General features: G+C 34.3%; 1 protein-coding gene across 1 annotated transcript in view; it reads left to right on the top strand.

Annotated features, from left to right (window-relative positions):
* MUC19 (mucin 19, oligomeric) overlaps nucleotides 1–25038 on the top strand; it is a gene marked incomplete at its 3' end in the record, with an annotated part of 121653 nt that overhangs the window by 75422 nt on the left and 21193 nt on the right. The window contains exons 9-20 of the mRNA XM_027858971.1: nucleotides 7024–7234; nucleotides 9486–9608; nucleotides 10535–10658; nucleotides 12955–13090; nucleotides 14854–14946; nucleotides 16055–16139; nucleotides 16238–16375; nucleotides 17739–17888; nucleotides 20461–20555; nucleotides 21676–21802; nucleotides 22610–22856; nucleotides 24203–24255. Coding sequence (XP_027714772.1) covers nucleotides 7024–7234; nucleotides 9486–9608; nucleotides 10535–10658; nucleotides 12955–13090; nucleotides 14854–14946; nucleotides 16055–16139; nucleotides 16238–16375; nucleotides 17739–17888; nucleotides 20461–20555; nucleotides 21676–21802; nucleotides 22610–22856; nucleotides 24203–24255 — 1582 coding nt within the window. The remainder of the gene's footprint in view (nucleotides 1–7023; nucleotides 7235–9485; nucleotides 9609–10534; nucleotides 10659–12954; nucleotides 13091–14853; nucleotides 14947–16054; nucleotides 16140–16237; nucleotides 16376–17738; nucleotides 17889–20460; nucleotides 20556–21675; nucleotides 21803–22609; nucleotides 22857–24202; nucleotides 24256–25038) is intronic.

Below are 25038 nucleotides of genomic sequence, written 5' to 3'. Positions count from 1 at the left end.
TGGATTATTGTATTGCTGAGAACAGCTAAGTCATCCACAGCTGATCATTTTACAATATTGCTGTTACTTTGTACACAGTATATTTCACTTTGCATCAGTCCACGCAAGTCTTTCTAGTTTTTTCTGAGAGCAACCTGCTCATCATTTCTTGTAGTACAATAGTATTCCATCATAGTCACATACCACAACTTGTCCAGCCATTCCCCAGTTGATTTCCCCACAATTTCTAATTCTTTATGCCAAGAAAAAAAAACTGCTATAAACATTTTTGTACATTTAGGTCATTTCTTTTTTTTTTTTAATCTCTTTTGGGATTACAGACCCAGAGTATATATGGTTTTATCGCCCTTTGGGCATAGTTCCAAATTGCTCTACAAAATGGTTGAATCAGTTCTCAACTCAGCCAACATTGCATTAATGTCTCATTTTTCTGACATTCTTTCTAACATTTATCATTTACCTTTTCTGTTCTTAGCCAATCTAATAGGTATGAGGTAGTCCCTCAGAATTGTTTTAATTTGCATTACTCCAATTAATAGTATTTTTTCATATGGCTATAGACAGATTTGATTACTTCATATAAAAACTGATCATATCTTTTGATCATTTATCAGTTGGGGAATGGCTCTTATTTTTATAAATTTGACTCAGTTCTCTATATGTTTGAGAAATGAGGCTTTTATCAGAGAAACTTGCTTCAAATTTTTTTTTACAGTTACTTTTGCTAACTATATTTCCCTCCCTCCTATTCCACCTCCATTTATTCTATTCTCTCTCCTTCATCTTGTCCATCCTCAAAAATGTTTTGCTTCTGACATCCCCTTCCCCAATCTCCCCTCCCTTCTATCACCTCCCCTTGTTTTATCCCCTTCCCCTCCTACTTTCCTATAAGGTAAGATGGATTTCTATACCCAATTGCATATGTATGTTATTCTCTCTTTGAGCCAATTCTGATGACAGTAAGGTTCACTCATTCCCTTCACCTCCCCCTCTTCCTCTCCACTGTAAAGGCTTTTTTTTCACCTCTTTTATATGAGATAATTTACACCATTTTACTTCTCTTTTTCTCTTTCTCCCAGTACATTCCTTTTAATTTTATTTTTTGGATATCATCCCTTTATAGTCTATACTAATAATGAGAAAGGTCTAGAGAGTTACAAATGTAATTTTCCCATATAGGAATGTAAACAGTTTAACCTTATTAAGCTCATTGTGATTTCCCTTTCCTGTTTACTTTATGCTTCTCTTGAGTCTTGTATTTGAGAGTCAAATTTTCTATTCAGCTCTGGTCTTTTCATCAAGAGTGCTTGAAAGTCCTCTACTTCATTGAATATTAATTTTCACCCTGTAGGATTATACTCAGTTTTGCTGGGGAAGTGATTCTTGGCTGTAATCCTAGCTCCTTTGCCTTCTAGAATATCATATCCCCAGCCCTGTGCTCCTTTAACATAGAAGCTGCTAAATCTTGTGTTATCCTGACTGTGGCTCCACCATACTTGAATTGTTTCTGACTGCTTGCAATATTTTCTCTGAAAATTCTGGGAACCTGGGAACTGTGGAATTTGGCTATAGTTTTAATTTTGGAGTTTTCATTTTGGAATCTCTTTCAGGAGATGATGGGTGGATTCTTTTGATTCCTATTTTACCTTCTGGTTCTAGAATAGCAGGCTTGACAATTTCTTGAAAGATGATGTCTAAGCTCTTTTTTTGGTCATGGCTTTCAAGTAGTCTAATAATTTTTAAACTATCTCTCCTAAATCTATTTTCCAGGCCAGTTGTTTTTCCAATGTGATATTTCACATTGTCTTTCTCATTCTCTTGGTTTTATTTATTGTTTCCTGATTTCTCATAAAGTCATTAGCTTCCACTTGCTCCATTCTAATTTTTAATGAATTATTTTCTTCAGTGAGCCTTTGGACCTCCTTTTCCATTAGGCCAATTCTGCTTCTTAAGGCATTCTTCTCCTCACTGGATTTTTGGACCCCTTTTACCATTTGACCTCATCTGTTTTTAAGGTGTTATTTTCTTCAGTATTTTTTTTTGTGTGTTCTTTACTAAGCTATTGACTCATTTTTCATTATTTTCTTTATCACTCTCATTTCTCTTCCCAATTTTTCTTCTACCTCTCTTACTTGATTTTCAAAATCCTTTTTAGAGCTCTTCCATGGCCTGAGACCAATTCATATTTTTCTTGGAGGCTTTGGATATAAGGCCTTTGATTTTGTTGTCTTCTGATTGTGTGTTTTGGTCTTTCTTGTCACCATGGTAACTTGCTATAGTCAGAGTTTTTTTCCCGCTGTTTGCTCATTTCCCTAGCTTATAACTTGACTTTTAACTGTTTGTTAAAGTAGGGCTCTGCTTCCAGGGTGGAAAACGCACTATCCCAAGCTTCCAGGGTTATGTGCCACTGTTTTTAGAAATATTTCTAGGGACCTGTAAGTTTTCAGTTCTTCCAAGGTGGTATGATCTAAGGAGAGGTATTTACTTGTCTCTTGGCCTGTGCTCTGGTTTGTGAGCAACCATAAGCATTCTTTTCTTCCCTGGAACTGTGACAATGGTCCCCCCTCTCCTGTGGCCACAATCTCTGCTATACTAGTGCTCCTCCTCACCCTAGGACTGCCTGCCACCCAGGACTGTGACCCAGATCCAAACATGGGCAAAGTAACAGAGTCCTGCCTCAGTGCTAGCAAAAAGACTTCAGTAATCTCCTTCTGACCGGTTGTTCTACCCCTTTACTCTCTGTGGGCTAAGAGCCCCAGAAGCAGTCACTGCTACTGCTGATTCAGTCACTCCTAAGGTCTGCTCCTGGTTTCCTGGGGCTGGGAGTTCTACTGGCCTGACCCGTGCTGGACTGTGCTCCAATTTCACCCAGGTGTGATAGTGCTTCTCTGCTGACCTTCTAAGTTGCCTTTGGTGTCTGTGGGTTGAGAGGTCTGGAAACCACCACTGCCGCCACTGATTCAGTTGTCCTGAGCCCTGCTCTGGGTTTGCTGGGGCCTGGTCTGTGCTCATGGGGCCTGTACTGGGCTGTGCTCCTCTCTTATCCTAGTGCAGCAGACCTTTCCTGCCAATCTTCCAAGTTGTCTTGGGCTGGAAATTTGTTTCACGCCATCTTTTTGTGGGTTCTGCTGCTCTAGAATTTATTTAGAGTCATTTTTAAAGGTATTTGAAGGGTTTTGGGGTAGAGCCCAGGCAAGTCCCTGCCTTTACTCTGCCATCTTAGCTCTGCCACCTTGCTAGTCATTTCTTATAGCACAATAGTATTCAATCACAATATATACAGCAATCTGTTCAGCCATTTCCCAATTGATAGGCATCCCCTCAATTTCCAGTTCTTTGCTATCATAAAATGAGCTGCTATAAATATTTATGTGCATATAGGTGCTTTTATTTTTTTTTTATCTCTTTGCTATTGCTGGGTCAAAGGGTATGCATGGTTTTGCAGCCCTTTGGGAATAGTTCCAAATTGCTCTGTAAAATGGTTGAATCAATATAAAACTTCACCAATAGTGTGTTAGTGTCTCCATTTTCCCATATCCCTCCCAACATTTGTCGTTTTCCTTTTCTGTCATATTGGCCAATCTGGTAAGTGTGGAGTGGTACCTTAAGTTATTTTAATTTGCATTTCTCCAATCAATAGTAAGTTAGGGCATTTCATCATATGATTATAGATAGCTTTTAAAACTGACTGCTCATATCCTTTGACCTTTTATCAATGAGTAATGGCTCTTATTTTTATAATTTTGAAGCAATTCTCTATATATTTGAGAAATGAAGCCTTTATCAGAGAAACTTGCTATATTTTTTTCAAAGTCATGATTACTGTGTATTTCCCTCCATCACATTCCCCCTATATATCTTACTTTCTCTCTCTCCTTTCATCCTGTTCATCCTCAAAAATGTTTTGCTTCTGAGTTTTACCTTCCTCTATCTTCCCTTCCTTCTATCAGCCCATGCTCATTCTCTTAACCCCATGCCCCTTCTACTTTTCTGTAAAGCAAGTTTGATTTCTTTACCAAACTGAGTATGTATATTATTCCCTCTTTGACTCAATTCTGTTGACCCTCCCATAACTCTCCATTCTTTTCCTCCACTGTAAAAGCTCTTTCACTCATTTTTAAATACGAGATAATGTACTCCATTCTACTTCTCTTTTTCCCCTTCTTCTAGTGCATTTCTCTTTCTCATCCCTTAATTTTATTTTTTTAGATAATCATCCCATCATATTCAACTCACACCTATGCCTTCTATGTATACTCTTTCTAACTGCCCTTATAATGATAAAGTTCTTAGGAGTCACAAATATCATTTTCCCATGTAGAAATATAAAATTTAACCTTATTGAATCCTTTATTTTTTCTCTTTCCTTTTTACATTTTGATGCTTCTCTTGAGTTGCATTTGAAAATCAAATTTTCTATTGAACTCTGGTCTTTTCATTAGGAATGACTGAAAGTCCTCTATTTCATTGAAAATCCATTATTTTCCCTGAAGGATTACACTTAGTTTTGCTGGATAGGTGATTCTTGGTTGTGATTCTAGCTCTTTTGGCTCCAGTATATTATATGCCAAGCCCTGCGATCCTTTAAGTTACAATCTGCTAAATCTTGTATTATCTTGATTGTGGCTGTGGCTCCACAATATTTGAATTGTTTCTTTCTATTCACTTGCAATATTATTTCCTTGACCTGGGAGCTCTGGAATTAGCTCTAAGAATTTTCATTTTGGGATCTCTTTCAGGAGGTGATTGGTGGATTCTTTCAATTTCCATTTTATCCTTTGGTTCCATAATATCAGGGCAGTTATCATGTTAATTTATTTTTTATTTTGTTGATTTTTTAATTTTGAACTTAAGAAATAAAACAAGTATGGCAGCTAGGTGGCACAGTGGATAGAGCTCTGGCCTAGGAGTCAAGACGACCTGAGTTAAATCCAGCCTCAGACACTTGACACTTACTAGGTGTGTGATTCTGGGCAAGTCATTTAACCCCGATTGCCTCACCAAAAAGAAAAAAAAAGAAAAATAAATAAATAAAACAAGCATTTCCATAACATAGTAGAATAAAAAAAAGATGATTCCACATGAAACTGCAATTCTATTATTTACAAATTGGTATTCCTTTTAAATACATAATAAAGTTATCATGTAACTTTTTTTCTTCCCTCTTGCCACTCCCCCTACCCTAGAGATGGCTACCATTGGACACAAATATGAATGTATGTATTGTGTGTGTGTGTGTGTGAGTAGAACCATTATATATATGCTTCTTAAAAGTTGATATCTAGGCTTTTTTCTGATAGGTAGTCCAATAAATCTTAAATTATCTCTCCTAGATTTATTTTCCAGGTCAGGTATTTTTCCAATGAGATATTTCACATTGTCTTCTATTTTTTCATTTTTAAAATTTTGTTTGATTGTTCTTAATATCTCATGGAATCATTAGCTTCCACTTACCCAATTCTAATTTTTAAGGAATTACTTTCTTCATTGCGATTTTGTACCTCCTTTTCCATTTGGCTAATTCTGCTTTTAAAGAAGTTCTTTTCTTCAGTGAATTTTTGCACCTTTTTTCCATTTGGCCCATTCTGCTTTTTAAGGTGTTCTTATTGGATTTTTGTTTCTCCTTTACCAAGCTGTTGATTTTTTTTCATTATTTTCTTGCATCACTCTCATTTTTTCCCCCAATTTTTCCTCCACCTCTCTTATTTGAGTTTTAAAATTCTTTTTGAATTCTTCCAGTATTTCTTTTTGGTCCTGAGACCAATTAACATTTTTCTTTGAGGCTTTGGAAGTAGCAGTTTTGACTTTGTTGTTTTTTTTTCTTCTGAGTTTGTGTTTTGATCTTCCCCATCACCATAGTAACTTTCTGTGGTCAGTTTCTTTTAGTGTTGTTTGCTTGCTTTTCCAGCCTGTTTCTTGACTTTTAACTCTGTGCTAAAGTGGGGCTCTGCTTCTGTGGTGTAGGTGACTCTAAGCTTCAGATTTTTTTGTGCAACTGTTTTCCCCAGCTAATTATGGGGACTTGTAAGTTTTCAGTTTTTTCCACCGTGGTGTGATCTAATCTTAGGTACGTTTACTGCTCTTCTGGCCTGTGCTCTGTGTTATAAGTGACCTCAAGCACTCTTTTCAGTCCTGCAACTGTGACCACTACCCTGTTGGGGAGCTCTGGTATGCTAGCGGTCCCTGTCACCCTGGGTCTGAGACCCAGAACTGTGACCCAAATATAGTATGGGCAATACAACAAAGTCCTGCTGACCTTCTCAGTTTTCTTAGGCTGGAAAACTATTGAATCCTGTCTGTTTGTGGATTCTACTGTTCCAGAATTTGTTTTGAGGTGTTATTTAAAGTTGTTTAGAGAGGTATTTGGGAAAACGCAGGTGAGTCCCTGCCTTTCTCTGCCATCCTAGTGAAATGAATGACTTTTATAGTATTTTTTCCTCCCTACTTTCTAATCACTATGGAATAAGGATGCATGGTGATAGTGACACTAACACTCATTGCAAAATATTTCCTGTAGCGGAGGAAAGGAGGAAGAGCAAGATGATTGGAACATCAAAGTGCTCTGACAGTACTCAGTCCTCAAATTGATCAATAACAGGTATGAGACAGCTAGGTGGTACGGTATATATGGTGACGGAATTGGAGTCAAGAAAAACTGAATTCAAATCCTGCCTCAGATATGTACAGTGTAAGATAAGTCCCTTACCTTTTCACCCTCCATATCTTTATCTGGCGGCTAGGTAGTGCAATGGATAGAGTGCCTTGGTGAATCAGTTCAACTCTATACCATCCTGTTCTCTTGAGTCCCTTGTCACCTTATCCTATTACCATTCTTGCCCTGCCAAACCTCAGCCCTGGATCACCCCAACCATTTACTGTCTTTGCTCTTATGTGCTTTGCTCTTATGTGTACTTATGTGCTCTGAATGAAGCTGGAGAAAATTATGAAACTGTGCTGACTAGATTCATTCAAATTTATGTTCTCTTGTTATTTTAAACAAAATATATTTTGTTTCTTTTGCAGTATTGCAACAAGGTGATTGGAACATACTTTGAGAAATGTGCAAAAATTACCTCCTTGTCCAATGAATACAAACAAATCTGCATTGAAGACTACTGCAAGAATGGGGGCAAGAACTATACTTGTGACAGTTTCTCTGAATTGTCCCGTCTCTGTGCTTCAGATGGTCCTGGTGTCTATGAATCATGGAGAAATGATCCTGATATAGTTTGTGGTATGCCATTGAATGATAGAGCTTAGAGCAATTTTCTTAAGGCTTCAGTGTCCAGCTCTTCCATTTTACAAATAAAGAAATAAGTGCAAAGAAATGAAATGATTTGCTGAAAATCACCACAACTTATTAGTCACTTGGTTAGGAAGTGGGATGTCAGCCTAAGGAAGAGTCAATATAAGGACTTTAAATTATAAATTAACTATAAATTATAAATTTATATGTATTTTAAATTATTAAAAACAAAAATTATGAATCTCAAATATAGTGATTTCAAATTGTTTTTATTTATATTTTTGTATCATATACATTTCCCTGCATTCATCTCCCCTCCCAGAGAAACATCCTGATAATAAAGAATAAAAAAAGGGGTAAAAAAGTTAACCAAAACTAAACAGAATATTGAAAAAAATTCTTCCACATCAATAATTTTCTACTTCAAAGAAAATTGGGAGGTGATTTCTCATAGCTCTTTTCTAGAGCCATTATAATTTCATAGAATTCACTTTTGATTGTTATGGCATTGTTCTTTCCATTTACATGGTTGTAGTCACTATATTAATATAATTAGTATAACATATTCACTTTTGTGTGCTCTATTGTTCTTTCTTTACACTGTATTAACTCTTCCCATGCCTCTCTCATCATATTCATTGTTCTTTGCAGTGTAATAAAACACCAATATTTTCCATGTATTATAACTTTTTCAGCCATTTCCTGATCAATAGGCATGTATTTTGTTCCAGTTCATTGTTACTACAAAAAGTGCTTATTTTGATCTATAGAAGATTTTCTTTCTATATTATATTTAAAATGTGACATATATATTAAAATTATATATATGCATAGACACACACACACACATATATACCCTCATATAGAGATACAGTATATATGTAGACATATATGGCATGTATATTTGGGTGTATATGTATGGTATGTATATACATACATATACAAGTGTATGTGTACATGTAATTATATGTCAGTTATCTGTATTATCTCATTTGATCCTTACATTTTGGAGGGATAAACACTATCATTTATCCCATCTTATTACTAAGGAAATTGAAGCAGATAGAGACTAAGTGGCTTGCCAGAGGTCACATAGATAGTAAATATCTTAGGCTGGATTTGAACTCAGATCTTTCTGACTCCAGGAGAAGTATCCTATCCACATTTAAAAACAGATTTTTCTCCCAGTTAACTACTTTCCTTTTTATTTAAGATGCACTAATTTGTTATTTAAAAGTTTTCAATTTCATGTAAGCAAAAGTATCTTTTGGTTTTTGTGATCTCATCTATCCCTTATGGTTCAGAATTCTTTTTATATCTGTAGCTGTGAAAGATGCCTTATCAAATTTTACCTTTAATGATCACATCATACATTTATTTCAACTTTACTGTGGTGTATTTTATAAAAAAAGTTGGTCTAAACCAATTTTTTGCTGAATTGATTTTAGTTTCCTTAATAAATCTTGTTAAATTAGCACTGTTCCCCAAGTAATTTCTATTTGGAGGGTTTATCGATCACTAGGTTGCTGAATTAAATTTCCTCATTCCTACCTGATATTCCTAAAATATTAAAGATTAGGAAGCATTCAGGAAACACACTCCTTTACTTTAGAGTTTTTCACACAAAAAAAGTAAGAATTGTCAATATATGTAAAAACAAGGAAAGTTATATGTGTCATATTATGATTTTCTTGAACAGGATCATTGGTAGATTTAAAATATTAACTTACATGTAAATAGTTTGCTATTACTTAACTAAGCATTAAAAGCTGGAATTTTGTGGTATTTGCTCAAATCAAATAAAACTAGATAGAGTACGTTCATTTTTTCAAAATGAAATATTCACATTGTGAACGTAGATGTTATACAGCTATGGTAATCCTGAAGACTGAGTTCTTGGAACTTGATTTCACATATTTTTCCTCTGTAACAGAAGAGGTGGTAATAGCTTCTAACAGTTCTTAACACGTAATTATCAAGAAAAATTCGTTATAATAGGAAGCTTCCATATTTGGAACTGTTATATATTTTACCTCAGCAGTTGTACATTAGGCAAGCTAGGCCCCTGACTGCCTCTTCTCTAGCATATATATAGAGAGAGAGAGAAAGAGAGAGAGAGAGAGAGAGAGAGAGAGAGAGAGAGAGAGAGAGAGAGAGAGAGAGAGAGAGAGAGAGAAAGAATTGATATTACTAATTACCATTCTGTACTATTTCTCACATATTTTTATTTTTCTCTCAGAAAAACATGTATGTCCAGGCACACAAATCTACAAAGAATGTAGTCCTTCAAATCCATCAACATGTTCCAATGTGGCTCCCTTCCAAAACAACGAATGTGTGAGTGGCTGCATCTGCCCCAAAGGTAACATATTCTGAGATAATTTTCCAACTAAAGCAACTAAAATTCCAAATGCAGTGTATTCTTTATTGATGACAGCAGAATATTTTGAGACTTTACAGATTCACTTTGCGTTACTCTAAGGAAATTTCCAAAATGATTTCTATAAGGATTTTTCTAAGTTGATATTCAGTCTTTCTTCATTGTGCCTAAATTTTTAGTCCCTCCACAATAAACTTCTAATTCTTTGTCATTGTTTTTTGTTGTTGGTTCTTTTGGCGAGGCAATCAGGGTTAAGTGACTTGCCCAGGGTAACACAGCTAGTAAGTGTCAAGCTGGATTTGAACTCAGGTACTCCTGTCTGCAGAGCCAGTGCTCTATCTACTGTGCCACCTAGCTGCCCCAAAACTTCTAATTCTTGCTGGACTCTTTGAGGCCACGAACTTGACTCAATAAGTATTTTCATTTACTTTGCAAATAATCACAGTAATATATTAATTTACCACCTAAAGGTTTACAAAGTGCTTTCCTCACAAGAAATCTGTGAGGTTGTCAATGAAAGTATTAAGTCTCCTGTTTTACAGATGAGGAACTAATTAAATTAAGTCCCAGCCACATCTGGGACTTAGTCCAAATCCATTGCTTCTTCCTGTGGACACCATGTAGAAAGCTTTACCTAGTTACAAAAATTTAGCTATGAGAATAGAAATTCAAAGATGAATGCAATTCCAATTTTCATGAGTTGTTCTTTGAACTATTAGCTGAAATTTGAACTTGAGCCCTGACATATGTTAAAAAATAAATTTCAGAAATATGTTGTGAGAAGTTGTCTAAATTTGAAGGAACTAATGATTAAAAGAATTTAGTTAATTCTGCTTGAAAATTTACTGACATTAAAATCTTTTTCATACTCTAATACTTAAAGAATAACTTTGTGAAGTACATTTTAGGTTATCTCCTTGATGATATTGGAGAAAATCTCACTTGTGTATTAAGGGCTGATTGTCCCTGTGAATCCAATGGGAAGGTATATAAGCCAGGAGAAGTAAGAGAAGGTCCCTGTTTTTCCAAGTGGTAAGCATTTTTGATACAAGTTGTTGGTAAAACAAAACAATTAATGTGGTTTGAAATTATTGTAAATATATCTTTAAAGAAAACTTTTAAAAAATAAATAAAAATCATATTACTACTTCTTACTTTCTTCTTTTGAGGAGTTTAACATTTTATATTATTTTAAAAGACAGGGATTCTTATGCTTTTCTTTGAGGGGCATGTCATACATCAGTAGATGCAGAATACTGTATTAAAGCAACAGATAATTTTAAAAAATACATAGAACACCACAAAGATGTTAGATAAGTTGGCCAAGATTTGTTAGTAATGTTTTTCATTATATTGAACTGAAATCTGCTTCTCTTTAACTTTTATTCTTTGGTCTTTGTTCACTGCTCTAGTGTCAGTCGTAAAAATATAATTCATCTATTTTATGCATGAGAGCCTTTCAAAATTTGTAGATTATGTCCCCCCAGATTGACTACATTTTTTCTCTTTTAACATGAAAGAATAAAGATAACAAAGATACTGTTGAAAAACACTGACTTCAGAAACATGGGCTAGAATGTCATTGGAATTTTGCCAAAAATAATTTATGTAAATTTTGTATATGGCTATATAACTGAAGGGAAAGAGGATACTTAATTCAACAATAGTGGAGAAAGTCCTGGATTTGGAGCTAAGAGACAAATTATTTTCCCTCTCTAGGCCTCAGTTATAATTAGAAATTATAAAATGACAATTGGACTACAAGTATGAAGCCAATGATCGTAATTCTGAGTGATTTTAATACCAAAATTAGTTCATTTTATTTAGAGACGTATAAACCTTAAAGGTCATTGAGTTCAACTCACATTTTTCAGGTGAAAAAATTGAGACAGGTATTAATTGCCTGAAGCAGGATTTGAGCTAAAGTCTTCTTTACTCCCAGTCCAGGAAAACGGTTCTGATTATTCTTCTTTTTATTGCATAATCAGCTGGATTTTCCTCTGAGTTTTTCAACAATATGCTTCCCTGGACCAGAGAATGGAGAGGAGTTTCATTCTCTTAGTCTCAGATTCTCATTTGAAACCTATATATGTTCAGCTCCTGCAATAGAATCAGCCAGGTCTTTTGTTAAAATTGTGGAAAACCAATCTCATTTCCCTGTTCATGTGAAATGTATGTGCAAGGAAAACCTTAAAGTGAAACAGCGGGTGATTTAAAACATTTGGTTTGCACTGTTCCTAGCCACTTCTTTACTTTGTTACTAGTTACAGCCTCTTTGTTTCAACTCTCTGGCTAAGATTATGCCACTAACTGGGGCAAGAACACTTGTTTTCTATGGAAAACAGTGGAGGGTTGACAAGGACATTTTTGGGAAATTTTTATTTACAATGTATTAACTTCATCTCTGATTTAAGTGAATGAAATCTCCAAACCTCTGATTCTGAACAAACTACTGAAATCTTGGATGTGTACTGATTTTGTGGCTTACTAGAGCAAGAGGCAATATATAGCAGGGTATTGTGACCTGGCCTCAGTTAGGAAGACCTGGATGCAAGCCCTAATTCGGCTCCATACTTGGCTATATGATCATAAACAAGTCATTTAATCTATTAGTGCCCTAGTCAACTTTCTAATATTATAAATTTTCAAAGAAGGTGCCAATCTGAATTAGTAGAGGGGATTTCTTCATCAATATAAGGAGCTCAATATATTGATGAAATCCCAATATAAAAAAATAGAAGAGCAGAATTCTCTATTTTAACCAAGGCTGTACCAGTGTAACAAGTTATAAATGATATATTAGCAAAAAGATTTGGGCTGAGATAAGGGGTAGTTGGCAGGTGGAAGGGATGAACCTTGTTTCTGTCTCTTTGTTTACATACTACATACATGTCTTCAGTGGATCTGTGATATCACAATGCACTTTTTTTTTTTACAATGGTACAGATTCTCATCCTCATTCTAAAACCTTCTTATTCTGTGCCATTCCTGTCCAAGTCCACATATTTCTTCACAAAATATCCACCTTATTTTTGGTAGGCTTCCATATTACCAGTATACATTCAGGGCTGTGCATGTATTTTTCCTCCCTCTTGCTACATGATTGACTGAAATCCTTTTTTTTTTTATCATGTATCTACTCAATGGTATCTGACAGCTAGCAATTTCTTCCCTGTAAATTATACCTAGCATAGTGTGCTCACTACACATCTCTTCATGTGTATTTGTATATGTGTGTGTGTGTGTAATTTTAATGTAGTAGCCTTGGGTGCTTTTATTAATAAAGAAACTGAAGCTGTTAACCTTTTTTTAACTTGTGTTTTGACAGTACTTGTGAAGAAGCAAAGTGGTTCTGCACAGAAGCATTATGTCCTGGAAGATGTAAAGTAGAAGGAAGTTCATTTACAACCTTTGATGGTGTTTCATATGAACATCCTGGCAATTGTCACTTTTTAGCTGTCCATGTATGTGGTAACTTAGAGTATTTTGAGAGAATGGATATATTTTCCTCCATAATGATTTCAAGTAATTCTTGAAAGAAGTCAAAACATGACCTTAATTTTGAATTACAAATATGATTCACTTAAGATTATTGGTTGGTTCTATTATATGTTGCAGTAGAGAGCTAGATCTGGATTCAGAGAGCTTGGTACATATGGGTTCTGTCACCCTAGACAAGTCACCTAATATCTCAGTACTGTAGGCAAACCTCTAAACTATAAATTATTGACTTTTATTAGTAGAAGTTTATTCACCTGGAAATTCCTTATACCAATGAAATTACAGATCAACATACTTTTTGTGTGAAATATGTGAGAGAAAACATCATTACAGGAAGGTATCTACTTCCATAGGGGGAAAATGTTGTAAATATGTGAGCAGTTGAATGGCATTATAGTGCCTTTTGTGGGTTTTGGTGTGAAGTGACTGCCTGGAGCAGTGTTATCCAAGCCAGAGAATGTATGAATGTAGGTAGAAAAAAACCCACTGCCTTGAAGTTAACATATTCCCATTTGTGTTTGCTTTCTATTTTGTTAACATGAAGAGCTAAATAATTAGCTGAATAGAGGGTCTATTCAAACTGGATGGAAAATGTAGGCTACCATAAATTACTGAGAAGGAGCATAGTCTATAGTAGGTAGAAAGATGGAGTTGGAACCAGGAGGATATTCATTGAAGTCCTTTTGCTAATACATATTGTTTTTGTGATCCTGGACAAATCACTTAACCAACAATGCTCTAGGTAACTTTCTGAGAATGTAAATTGCAAAAAGGGTGCTGACCTGCAATGCTGACCTCATCTAGGAGTTCCCAATACCAATGAAATCATAGGTCCAATTTTTATCTTTTTCCAGAATTATTTAGATAATTGCTTCAATTTTTAGCATAACTTCAATTTTCAGTTTGCATAAGGGCCTTATCTACTGTTAAAATGTCTAACTAACATCTTTGAAATACATTTGTAGATATGTTTAAAACAAACCTTTCATTTTGAAATAAAAATACCCTCCTTTTCTTTGGCATAACAGAAATGATTCAGTAGTTCTTTGGTCCAAAGTGTTCTTTCAAAAATTAAAGCGTGTAGGGGAAGCTAGGTGGTGCAGTGGTTAAAGCATTGGCCCTGAAGTCAGGAGGACCTGAGTTCAAATCTGGTCTCAGACCAGATACTTTACTCTTACTAGCTTGTGTGACCCTGGGCAAGTCACTTAGCCCCAATTACCTTGCCAAAAAAACAGAAACAAGAATTGAAGAGTGAAGCACCATGGTCTGCTTTTTGGGATGCAAGAGAAATTCCTCCAGAGCACTGGGTAGATTTTCAGTACAAGACACAAAGAGACAGTTTAGAGCAGTGGGTTGTCACGTTTCTAAATTCTTTTTTTGTTTTTATTTATTTATTTATTTGTTTGTTTATTTATTTATTTATTTATTTTTGGCCAGGCAACTGGGGTTAAGTGAGTTGCGCAAGGCCACACAGTCTAATTTCTTTGGGAAAGAAGATCACAAACCATCAAGTCTTTTCATTTTACCACGGCCATATCACTTTTATGGTAGAATCAGAGTTACCACTAAAGTATAGTATAGTTGTATCTTCTGAGTATTAAAGCTCCACTCTCTGTTGGTAGTAAAGTAGCATCTCTAATACCTACAAATTTTTTAAAAATCATGGTGAATGGTATATATAATATCATGTAATAGATAATTTTTTTAAATGGCATTATTTAAATAGGATAAAAACTGGTCTATTAGCATTGAACTTCGTCCATGTCTAAGTCGTCAAACTGGAACATGCTTGAATAGCATCACCCTTCTTTTAAATTCTGTAAGTAGCCAGTTATCACAAATATAATTATAGTAAATCTATTTCGTTTTCTTGTATTCCTCTGATCCATAATGTGAGATGTTTATTTATTGAACAACTTAATTTTATATTATTTATTATTTAATGTTTCTTAAACAACTTCATAGTGTAAGCAAGATTGTGTTATAGTAGCAGCTTGGCTTACTAGAGTCTCAGTTCCTTGAAGGCAAATACTTTGCCTTATTTCTTTTCTGTGTTCTCAGGTACTTAGCCAGCATTGTGCCTTAAATGTAGTAGGAAGTTGAGTAACAAAATTTTGTTGAATGTGAGCTCCTTGAGAGCAGAAACTTTCTTTTGCCTTTCTTTGCCCATCACTTAGCATATTGCTTGGCATATAATGAGCACTTAATAAATGCTTTTTGATGGACGGAAGGTTGTTGAGAGAAATGTAAACGGCTTGAGAGAATATGCATTGAAAGTACTTTTAAAATATTATTTATACCTAGCCAAAATTCTGATCATCCTTATTTATTCATTAAAACATTTAGTCCTAAGATCCTTTGGGAAATTATACCATGAGATTCATCCTATGTATAATTACTATAGAAGAAAACTTTCATTTTAGCGATATACTTGTAAGAAACAAATATGAATTCCTTTAAGATGTTCTATTATACAATCCTTAGAAAACAAATTTTATTGATGCCTTTTTATTAGCTACAGTCATTTCCTGCTATACAGCCCTATCCCAAAGAACCCTCCCTTGAAATGGAAAAAAAACAGTAAAGTAAAACCAACCTCAAAAACTACCTTGGGGTACTGAGCTGAAAAAAAAAATCCAAACTAACCTTTCTTCCAATTAGTTCAAATAAAACATTATCATTACGGTATAAAAACATCGAAATTCAGATTTTTGGAAATATGTTCCAAAAGAAACCAATTTTGTAAGTCCAATTCAACTAAACAAAGATTTATTAAGCTTCTATTATGTGCAATGCACTATGTTAGTTATTTGGTACATAGACAAAAATTTTAAAGTAAGAAATAAGTAAGGAGTAGAATGTAAGCCATCAGAGAGCTTACATTCTATAGGAATGTGAATATATTAATAATGTGACATGAACATTAGTCTCTTTCAGCTGACAAATATACATTTAATAGTGATGGTAGTGTCACAAACAACAAGATTAAAAGGCAAAGTTATTACTATTCAGGTAAGCTGAATATTTATATGTAAAAAAATATGAAAATTCAAAGTAAAATGATGAAATCACAACTCTTTTCATGTTTGTCCTTTATCATTTGTTAACAGATGCAATTCAAATTTTTAAGGTATCTTCCTCATACCTACAAGTAAAGACATCTTTTGGATTAAAAATGCAGATACAAATTGATCCTGTGATGCAATTGTATATTTCTCTGCCATCCAACAAATTTACAAACACAGTGGGTAAGTCCTCACCAGAAATATTTCCCTATAATTTCTTTTCCACTTGTCATTTCATTCATGATAAGCATAAAGCTTCCTGGTTTCTCAAAAAGCAGAAAAAAGGAAGATCTGGTTTTGACTCAATCATTATTCAAATGTTAGATCACTTTTGGAAAAGTTTGCGTAGTTAATGTTTTAAAAATAAGATTTCTCTATTCTAAAATTAATATTATTTTGTTTATAATTTCACAAATGTTGTATATTCAACATACATTTATTAAGCACTTGCTCTACATATGACATTGTGTTAGTTGCTAGAAATACAAAGACAAAAATGAAACGGTACCTTGCCTTCAAGGAGCTTTCATTGTACAGGACAGATACAACATGAACACAGATAGGTAAATGCAAAGTACACACACACACAAACACACACACACAAATACAAAATAATTTCAAGAGTTAGAGGATGGGAACAGGAAAGATTTTTTTCAAGAAGCAGCTTCTAAGCTATAATTCGAAGAAAGAAAATTCTGAGATGGGCATGAGGAGGGCATGCATTTGTGGCATAGGAGACAGCCTTTGTTAAAGGCATAGAGGTAAGAGTTAGAGTTTTTTGTTTTTTTTTTTTAATACGGAATAGTTAGTAGGCCAGTTGCCCTGGACCAGAGTGTGAGTGAAGGGAAACAATAAGAGATCATACTAGAAAGGTAAGAAGAAACCAAACTGTGGAGGGTTTTAAATGCTAAGCTGAAAATTTTGCATTTTATCCTGAAGGAAATAAGCAATTGTGGAAGATTTAGAGTAGAGGAGTTTTCATTCTTAACTGTATGTGCTATTGCAGAAGGACAACTTTATAAAAACACATTTAGTTGTCAAACATACATGAACTTAACCCATATATGATGATCTTTGTGATTTTTAAATTTAGTTCTTTTGTCTGAAAATAAGTCTACTTCAGTATTAAAGTTATAGAATTCTAGTTCAAATGGTATTTATCAGTGGAAATACTAAGTAACAGAAAAGAGGTATTTTGGGGACTATTATGTTTTTCTCCCCAACTTCTAAGACAATGCTGAGAGAGACAAAGAGAAAGAGAGAGAGAGACAGAGACAGAGAATTCTAGTGGTAGTAGTAGTAATAGTAGGTGGCACTTCATGCATTTTTACTGAATTGAAGCATAAATACACTTTTTTTTTTACTATTGTGACATTTCATTTATATTTTTAGAAGAATACCAGTAACCTATTTTTACAGTAATCAATTTCTGTAATATCTGATCTGGCCTGCACAGGATTGCAATAGAGAGTGAATACATGAATCAGGAAAGCTGAATTGAAAAAACTGATGTTCTTTTTTTTAACTTACACTATCTATTCCACAGGACTCTGTGGATCCTACAATAACAAAGCAGAGGATGATTTCTTGTCAAGTCAGAACATGTTAGAAAAAACATCTCAAATTTTTGCTGACTCATGGGAAATGATGTCCTGTCCCAAAGGAAGACCTTCTTCATGTATAAGCATAGAAAATGGTAATATTTAAAGCATCAATATTTTAAGTTAACATCAAAGTGCATAGCTTGTTGTATCTATAACTCCAAAGCTACCAACTGTCCCCAGTTACATGATCAGTTCCTGATTTTATTCTCTGCTCTGTTCTTAAAATTGTCCCAGTTCTAAGGAAAAGACTAGTCAAATTCCTGCGATATAAGTATAAGAAAGGAATAAAGAAGAATTTCTTTGATCTTATCATGAAAGTATTTTGAATTTGTCAGTAATCTTAGCCGTTATCATGTCTCTTCTTTTTCTTTCATCTCCTCCCAAATGTTCATACTCTCACAGAAATAATTCTAACTAACCCCTAATTCTATAATGAGAAAACTGGGTCCCAGAGAAATAAAATGATTTACCTAAACTCACAAAGAAAGTTAATATTCAAATTAATATCAGAGTTAGGACTAGAATCCAGGACTCTTAACTGTATGTAGTGCTATTTCCACTCAACCATGCTTTGTCCTGAATTTTAAGAATAGTAAACCTTAATTATAGAGTTTGAATGTAATTAAAATAAACAATTATAACAAAATATGCTATCTCTAATGTTAGGTTCTCTTGAATTCAATATCATTGGGTTCAAACTCCAGGTCTTCCCTTTGTTGTCAGTATGACTTTAAGCATGCTATTTAACATCTCTCAAGTCTTTTTTTTTTCCATCTATAAAATGAAGATGATGATTCTTACACAACCTTACAAGGTCTTCAAGGAAAAGCATTTTTCAGTCCTAAAATATAGTTTGTTAGCTAGAATGATGATGATGAAATCTGCTTTATCTTTTTCATTCAAAGACCACCTTCAATCTATTTTTGTTTCCATTTTTTAAAAGTAGTATAATTGTTGTAGCAAAAAAAGACAACAGATATTGTAGATTTTCATGTTTCTTTGGAAATGTTGGAATATAGCAGCTTGTTGCTGGATCTTGAGTCAGAACCTGGGTTTTAATCCTGGCTCCAGTACTTCTTGGGTAATCTGAGATGAGTCACTTCTACTTTTGAGGCCTCAATTTCCACACCTGTAAAATGAAAAATTTGTTCTACATGATCTCTAAAATTACTTTATTCCTTTTAATTTGATTGAAATCTTGAAAAATAACTGCAAACATTGACTATTAACTGTGATGGTAAACTTAAAATGTAATCAACATGAAAAAAAGATGACCTTTTGATACAAAAATGATCAATTCATGTAAAGTTTTAACAACTGGCTACAGAGTTTCACAGGTATTTCTTTGGCAGTGTTTGTATTTGGCATGTTCTGGTAGCAGCATTATTTATGTGGAGCAGGGAAAGCTTTTTAGGAGTGATAGTTCCCTATGTCTATTTTATAATCTCAATTGACTTACTCCTAATGTTTCATATACTACCCAATTTTTACTACCTTTTATCAAAATTAAATTTTATTTTATTTTCTGTTCCAAATTCTTTCCTCCAACACCTCCACTTATGAAGAAGCCAAGAAAAACAAAACCCATTACAAATCTGTTATTGTTGTTGTGTTCAATTGTTTTGAGTCATATTCTATTCTTCATGGCCTGTTTAGAGTTTTCTTGGCAAAGACACTGGAATGGTTTGCCATTTCCTTTTCCAGCTCATTTTCAAGATGAGAAAATGGAGGCAAATAAGGTTAAGTGACTCTCCCTCTCTCTCATTTAGTCATGAATTCTTCTCCTTTCTGTAGATCTGACAAGTAGTTTCTTCCACACTATTTTAATTTGTTTATGATATCACCCTTTATGTCTAAATCATGTATCCATCTTGAACTTATCTTGGTAAAAGGGGTGAGATGTTGTTCCATAACTAGTTTCTGCCAGGCTACTTTCCAGTTTTCCCAACAGTTTTTGTTGAATAGTGAGTTCTTGCCCCAATACCAGGGATCTTTAGGATTATTAAAAAAAAAACAAAAACAAACCTAGGTTACTATGTTCATTTGTGTCAGAATATTATGTACCTTCACCCTTCCACTGATCAATCCCTCTATTTCTTACCCATTGTCAAATTGTTTTTATGATTACAGCTTTTTTGTATAGTTTGAGACCTGGTACTACCAGTCTGCTTTCCCTGTCCCCTTTTTTTCTCATTGGTTCCCTTGATATTTTTGCCCTTTTGTTTCTTCAGATGAATTTTGTTACTATTTTTTTAGGTCTATAAAAATTCTGTGGTAGTTTGATTGTATGGTACTGAATACAAATTTTGTAATTATTTTCTTCTAGTTAGGATAAAACACTTGAGTTTAAATCCTGCCTATAATACTCCTTAGTCATGTCATGCTAGACAACTCAGTTAACTTCTTTTAATATCAGGTTCTTATCTATAAAATCTATAATAATATCTGTAGTGTTTCTCTTACAGGGTTATTGTGAGGTTCAAATGAGATAATTTGTATACTCTGTAAATCTTAAGGAATCAAATAAAGCCTATTAATTATGGTAAAATGTTTTAACCATAATGCTTTCAATAAACAAAGAAGTATTATTGATATTGCTTATCAATTTCTATAAAATTCATTTGTGTGAGATAATCATATAAACTCATTCTTTATTTTCCTCAGAAAAGTTTGCGGAAGAGAATTGTTTGATTCTTACTGATCCAAATGGGCCTTTTGCTTCCTGTCATTCCATTGTGGACTCTAGATCCTACCATGAGGTGGGTGTAGTTTAAACATTTAACATCTCACTATTTGTGAGAAATTTTAATTTATAATAGATAGACTTGCTATAAGGTAGTTAGCATGGGAGATTTTTAGAGAACAAAATGTAAGGAAGACATAATAAAGCTTTGATTTGTCAAAACATTTCAATTTAATTTGTATAAATGTTTATTATCATGATTGCTTCCTTTGACTTAAGCATCTCTGACCAAATAGTGGTATAGGAAGATAATCTCCAAATATGGAAATACTTGCATATTCATTTATGTATTTCAATAATTTATGAATGAATGAAAAGATCTAGAGCAGTTACTGATTTATGCTTATTTTTTCAATAAACATTAATTAAGCCCCTAATATTTACCAGATACTGTGCTAGAAAAACAAAGACAAGAATGAAACAATCCCTCCCTGAACTCAAGGAGCTTGCATTTTATTGCAAGAAACAACATTCATGGGGCAGCTAGGTGGTGTAGTAGATAGAGCACCGGCCCTGGATTCAGGAGGACCTGAGTTCAAATCCAGCCTCAGACACATAACACTTACTAGCTGTGTGACCCTGGGCAAGTCATTTAACCTTATTGCCTAGCCAAAAAAAAAAAAAAAGAAAAGAAACAAACAGACAAACAACATTCACACAGATAATACATTGTGTGTGTATGTGTGTGTGTGTGTGTGTGTGTGTGTGTGTATTAAATGCAAAGTACGCAAAATAACTTCTTGAGGGAGTAGACTATTAACTAGGGTAGAATCTGAATAAGATATCTATATGAGGTGGACTGCCACTAGGATTGAAGGAACACCACAAGGAGGGAGTACACATGAAACCCAGCATGTGCAAGGGCATAGCTATTTGAACCTATTAAATACCAGAGCATACTATTTTAGGGGTTGGAAGGAAGAAAGGACTTGAGAGCTAGAAAAGACCTTAGAGAATGCCTATTCCACCCCCTGCTTTTTATAGAATAGGGAAATTGAAGCTCATAAAGATTAAATGACTAGTTATTTTAATAAATTAAATGCAGAGCTGGAACTAGAATTCAGATTTCTGGACTTTCAGTCATTATTTTGTTACTTCTATCATGCAATGGTGTTTATCTTTTTCTTGCTTTAAAGAAATGTAAAACATTCACTTGCACTTGTGAAAATATCCAAGATTGCTTATGTACAATGATAGGAAACTATGTAAAAGCATGTGCTGAGAATGGAGTGTACATAAGTGGATGGAGAAAGGGCCAATGTGGTGAGCAAACTTTAACTTTCACTGTTCCCATTTCATCATGATTACATCTATTTTTCCCCATGTATGTTTATAAATTTGTTCTTGGTACTTTTATATGTTCCTTGAGAGCTTCCTGCTACATAGAGTGACTTAAGCATTTTCTTTCCTTTTTATTTTTATCTGGAGTTAATATTTCCAAATGACAATCGTAATTGAATAAATATTTCATGATTAAATGAATGTGACACTGAGCTGGTATTTTATTTTTAGATTCTGTGCAGACATATAATAAGGGCAAATCTGTACCTAATCAGAGGTGTGCTGGAGCTAGCTCCTACCAGCTTACAAGACCTGGTTATTATATTTTCAAAATGAGCATATGCACCTCAAATTTTTAATTTGCTGATCATCTAGTTTTAAGAAAGTAATAGATGGTTAAGCTTAAACAGATTAAACTTAAAAGTGTGTTTTGGATACACTTTTTTTTTTTATAACTGGTTGTTAAACATTTACCAGCACATCCCTGGACATACTTCATTTTGAGAAAATCAAATACAGAAACAACATATGAGATGATTCGATTAGGGTTTGGTTACTCATTTTAAATAAAGATTCTCTGCTTTATGAAAAATGAAGTACTATTTTATATTTAAAATATGGTGGCCAAAGTGTGATTTTTCACACAGATTTTCAAGAGCATATCTGCTGTACAGAATAAGGTACATGTATAAAAAATTCTTGATTATAAATGACTAATGATGTCTTGAGGTAAATAACTTTTTTTATTTCTATAAAACTACTACTCTTTAAAATTGTTTTTGTAAATAGAACAAACTTGTCAAAATGGCCTGGTCTTCAAGTACAATGTAAAAGCTTGCAATAGTTCTTGCCAATCGTTATCAGAGAGAGATAAGAGCTGTGATGTACAAGATGTTCCAGTTGATGGATGTGGCTGCCCTGATGGAATGTATCTTAATAGTGACGGATCTTGTGTCCTGAAAACTCACTGTGACTGTTACATAAATGATGAAATTGTGAAACCAGGCAGAATTGCTTCCATTGATGGCAATGTATGGTATGTAAAATACAATATGATGGTTATAACAGTGAGGTCTAAGAATTATGCCCTGTCATTCTTACTCAGCCAAAACATCCTTTAGAAAGAGACTAATTTTTTGATAAGAGAAGGGTTTCATTTATACTTAAAAGTTCATGTAGTTTGTCTAAAATTAGCATTGGCCTTTTACATATTAAAATATTGCCTTCTTATTTGGGCTTATTCATGTCAACTTTTAATTTTTTTAAGATAAGGCAGTATGATGTGATAGAAAGAATGTCAGCTCTGGAGTAAAAGGACTTGAGTTGAATCTTCCCCTGCCACTTGGGTGACCTTGGGCAGTTCACTTAGCTTCTCTCTGACTCAGTTTCCTTATTTATAAAAGGAAAAAAGTTTGAACCAAATGATCCATAATGTTCTTTCCCACTCCAAACCTGGTCAACCATTGGATTTCAACGGCTTCAAAGATTCCTATAAAAAAGAATGAGGAGTGTTTCTTGAACTCCTTTATAAGGACAATATGAAATTATTTTAAATGCCAGCATTTCTGTCTAGAATAACAATAAAATTTAAATGCAATGTTTTGTCTGTGGTTTTAACACAGAACTAGGTTTGGTGTGACCTAGTGAAAACTATTTCATTACCAGGTTTTCCCTTCCACAAGATGAACATAGCCATAGAATCACAGACTTTTCCAGCAAGAATTGACCATAGTCATTCTTAGCAGATAAAAAGATAATTTTTAAAAAATTAAAGGCTAATTTTTTAATTTTGGAAGAACTTATTCTTTACCATTTAAAAAATCATAATATTAACACTGCTCCACTAAATAAAAGTGTTTGGTTGATTTCTACTTAATTACTTTTCATTTCCTTGAGTAATACCAGATCATGCAGTGCTACTCATGCTGCTAACCTCTTTATTAAGTTGGCCATCTTTATGGTTTTGTGTAGGACCAACCTTCAAACCTTTGTCATTTATTTCTTTGACTTTTAGGTGTATCATGACAACCTGATACCAATTTCAACTGGACTTCATAAAGTCCAGTTCATCAACATTTCAGGGTTCCTGACAGGCCTTTATAATATCAGAGCACATGGAGACCACACTGTGTCTGCCATTCTCTTAATTTGCAGCCTCCCCTCCCCTAATCCCTTATTTTAAGACATAGATAATTGGTTAAACTTTTAAGGGTTTAGCATCATCATCATGATCATCATCAAGATCATCATCATTATTAGTGATTATTATTATCACTATTATTATTATCATTAGTTTGGTCAAACAACAGCAGTTTATTAAAGGACTCCAAAGTGTTACATGATGTGGAACTTTTTTATTGTATTTTCTTTATTCATCCCTAGTATCTGCCGAAATGGGACTCTTCTTTGCCAGGATCCAATTGACAAAATCTCAGGTAGGTCAGTCAATCAACATTTATTAAGTGCCTATTGTATGCTAGGCACAGAGCTAAGCTCTGGGGATACAAAAAGAGGAAAAAGACAGTACCTGCCCTCAAGGAGCTTACAATCTAATGTGGGAGACAACCTGCAAACAAATACACACTATATGCCGGCTATATGCCAGGTAGGAAACAATTAACAAAGGGAAGAAACTGGAATTAAGAGGAGTTGGGGAAGATTTCCTGTAGAAGGTAGAATTTCTGTTGAGATTTAAAGGAAGCCTGGGAATTTAGTGGTTGGGGTAAAGAAGGAAGAGAGTGCCAGACATGGATAGCCAGAGAAAATGTCAGGAGTCAAGAGATGGAGTGTCTTATTTGTAGAACATTCAGGAGGCTGGTGTCACTGAATTAAATAGTACATGTCAGGCAATCAAGTGTAGGAAGATTGGAAAAGTAGGAGGGTGCTATGTATGTTGTGAAGAGCTTTGAATGCCACATGGAGCAATTTGTATTTGATCCTAGAGGGAATAGGGATCCACTGGATTTACTGAGTAGGGAAATAATTTTAGTGGATTGGATTGGAGAGAAACTTGAGGTAGGCAGAACCATCAGCAGGCTACTGCAATAGTCCAGGTATGAGGTGATAAGGGCCTATACCAGGGAGGTGGCAGTATCACAAGAGAGAAGGAGACATATTAGAGAGATATTGCAGAGGTGAAATCAATAGGGCTTCAAAACATATAGGACATGGGGACTGAGAGATAGTAGAGTCTAAGATGACTGCTAGGTTGTGAGCCT

This window comes from Vombatus ursinus, unplaced genomic scaffold (genome assembly GCF_900497805.2).
Source record: "Vombatus ursinus unplaced genomic scaffold, bare-nosed wombat genome assembly UNPS02013950.1, whole genome shotgun sequence".
Taxonomy (NCBI): domain Eukaryota; kingdom Metazoa; phylum Chordata; class Mammalia; order Diprotodontia; family Vombatidae; genus Vombatus; species Vombatus ursinus.
Note: the sequence above shows the minus strand (reverse complement) of the source record. Positions and strands in the feature narration are given on the sequence as shown.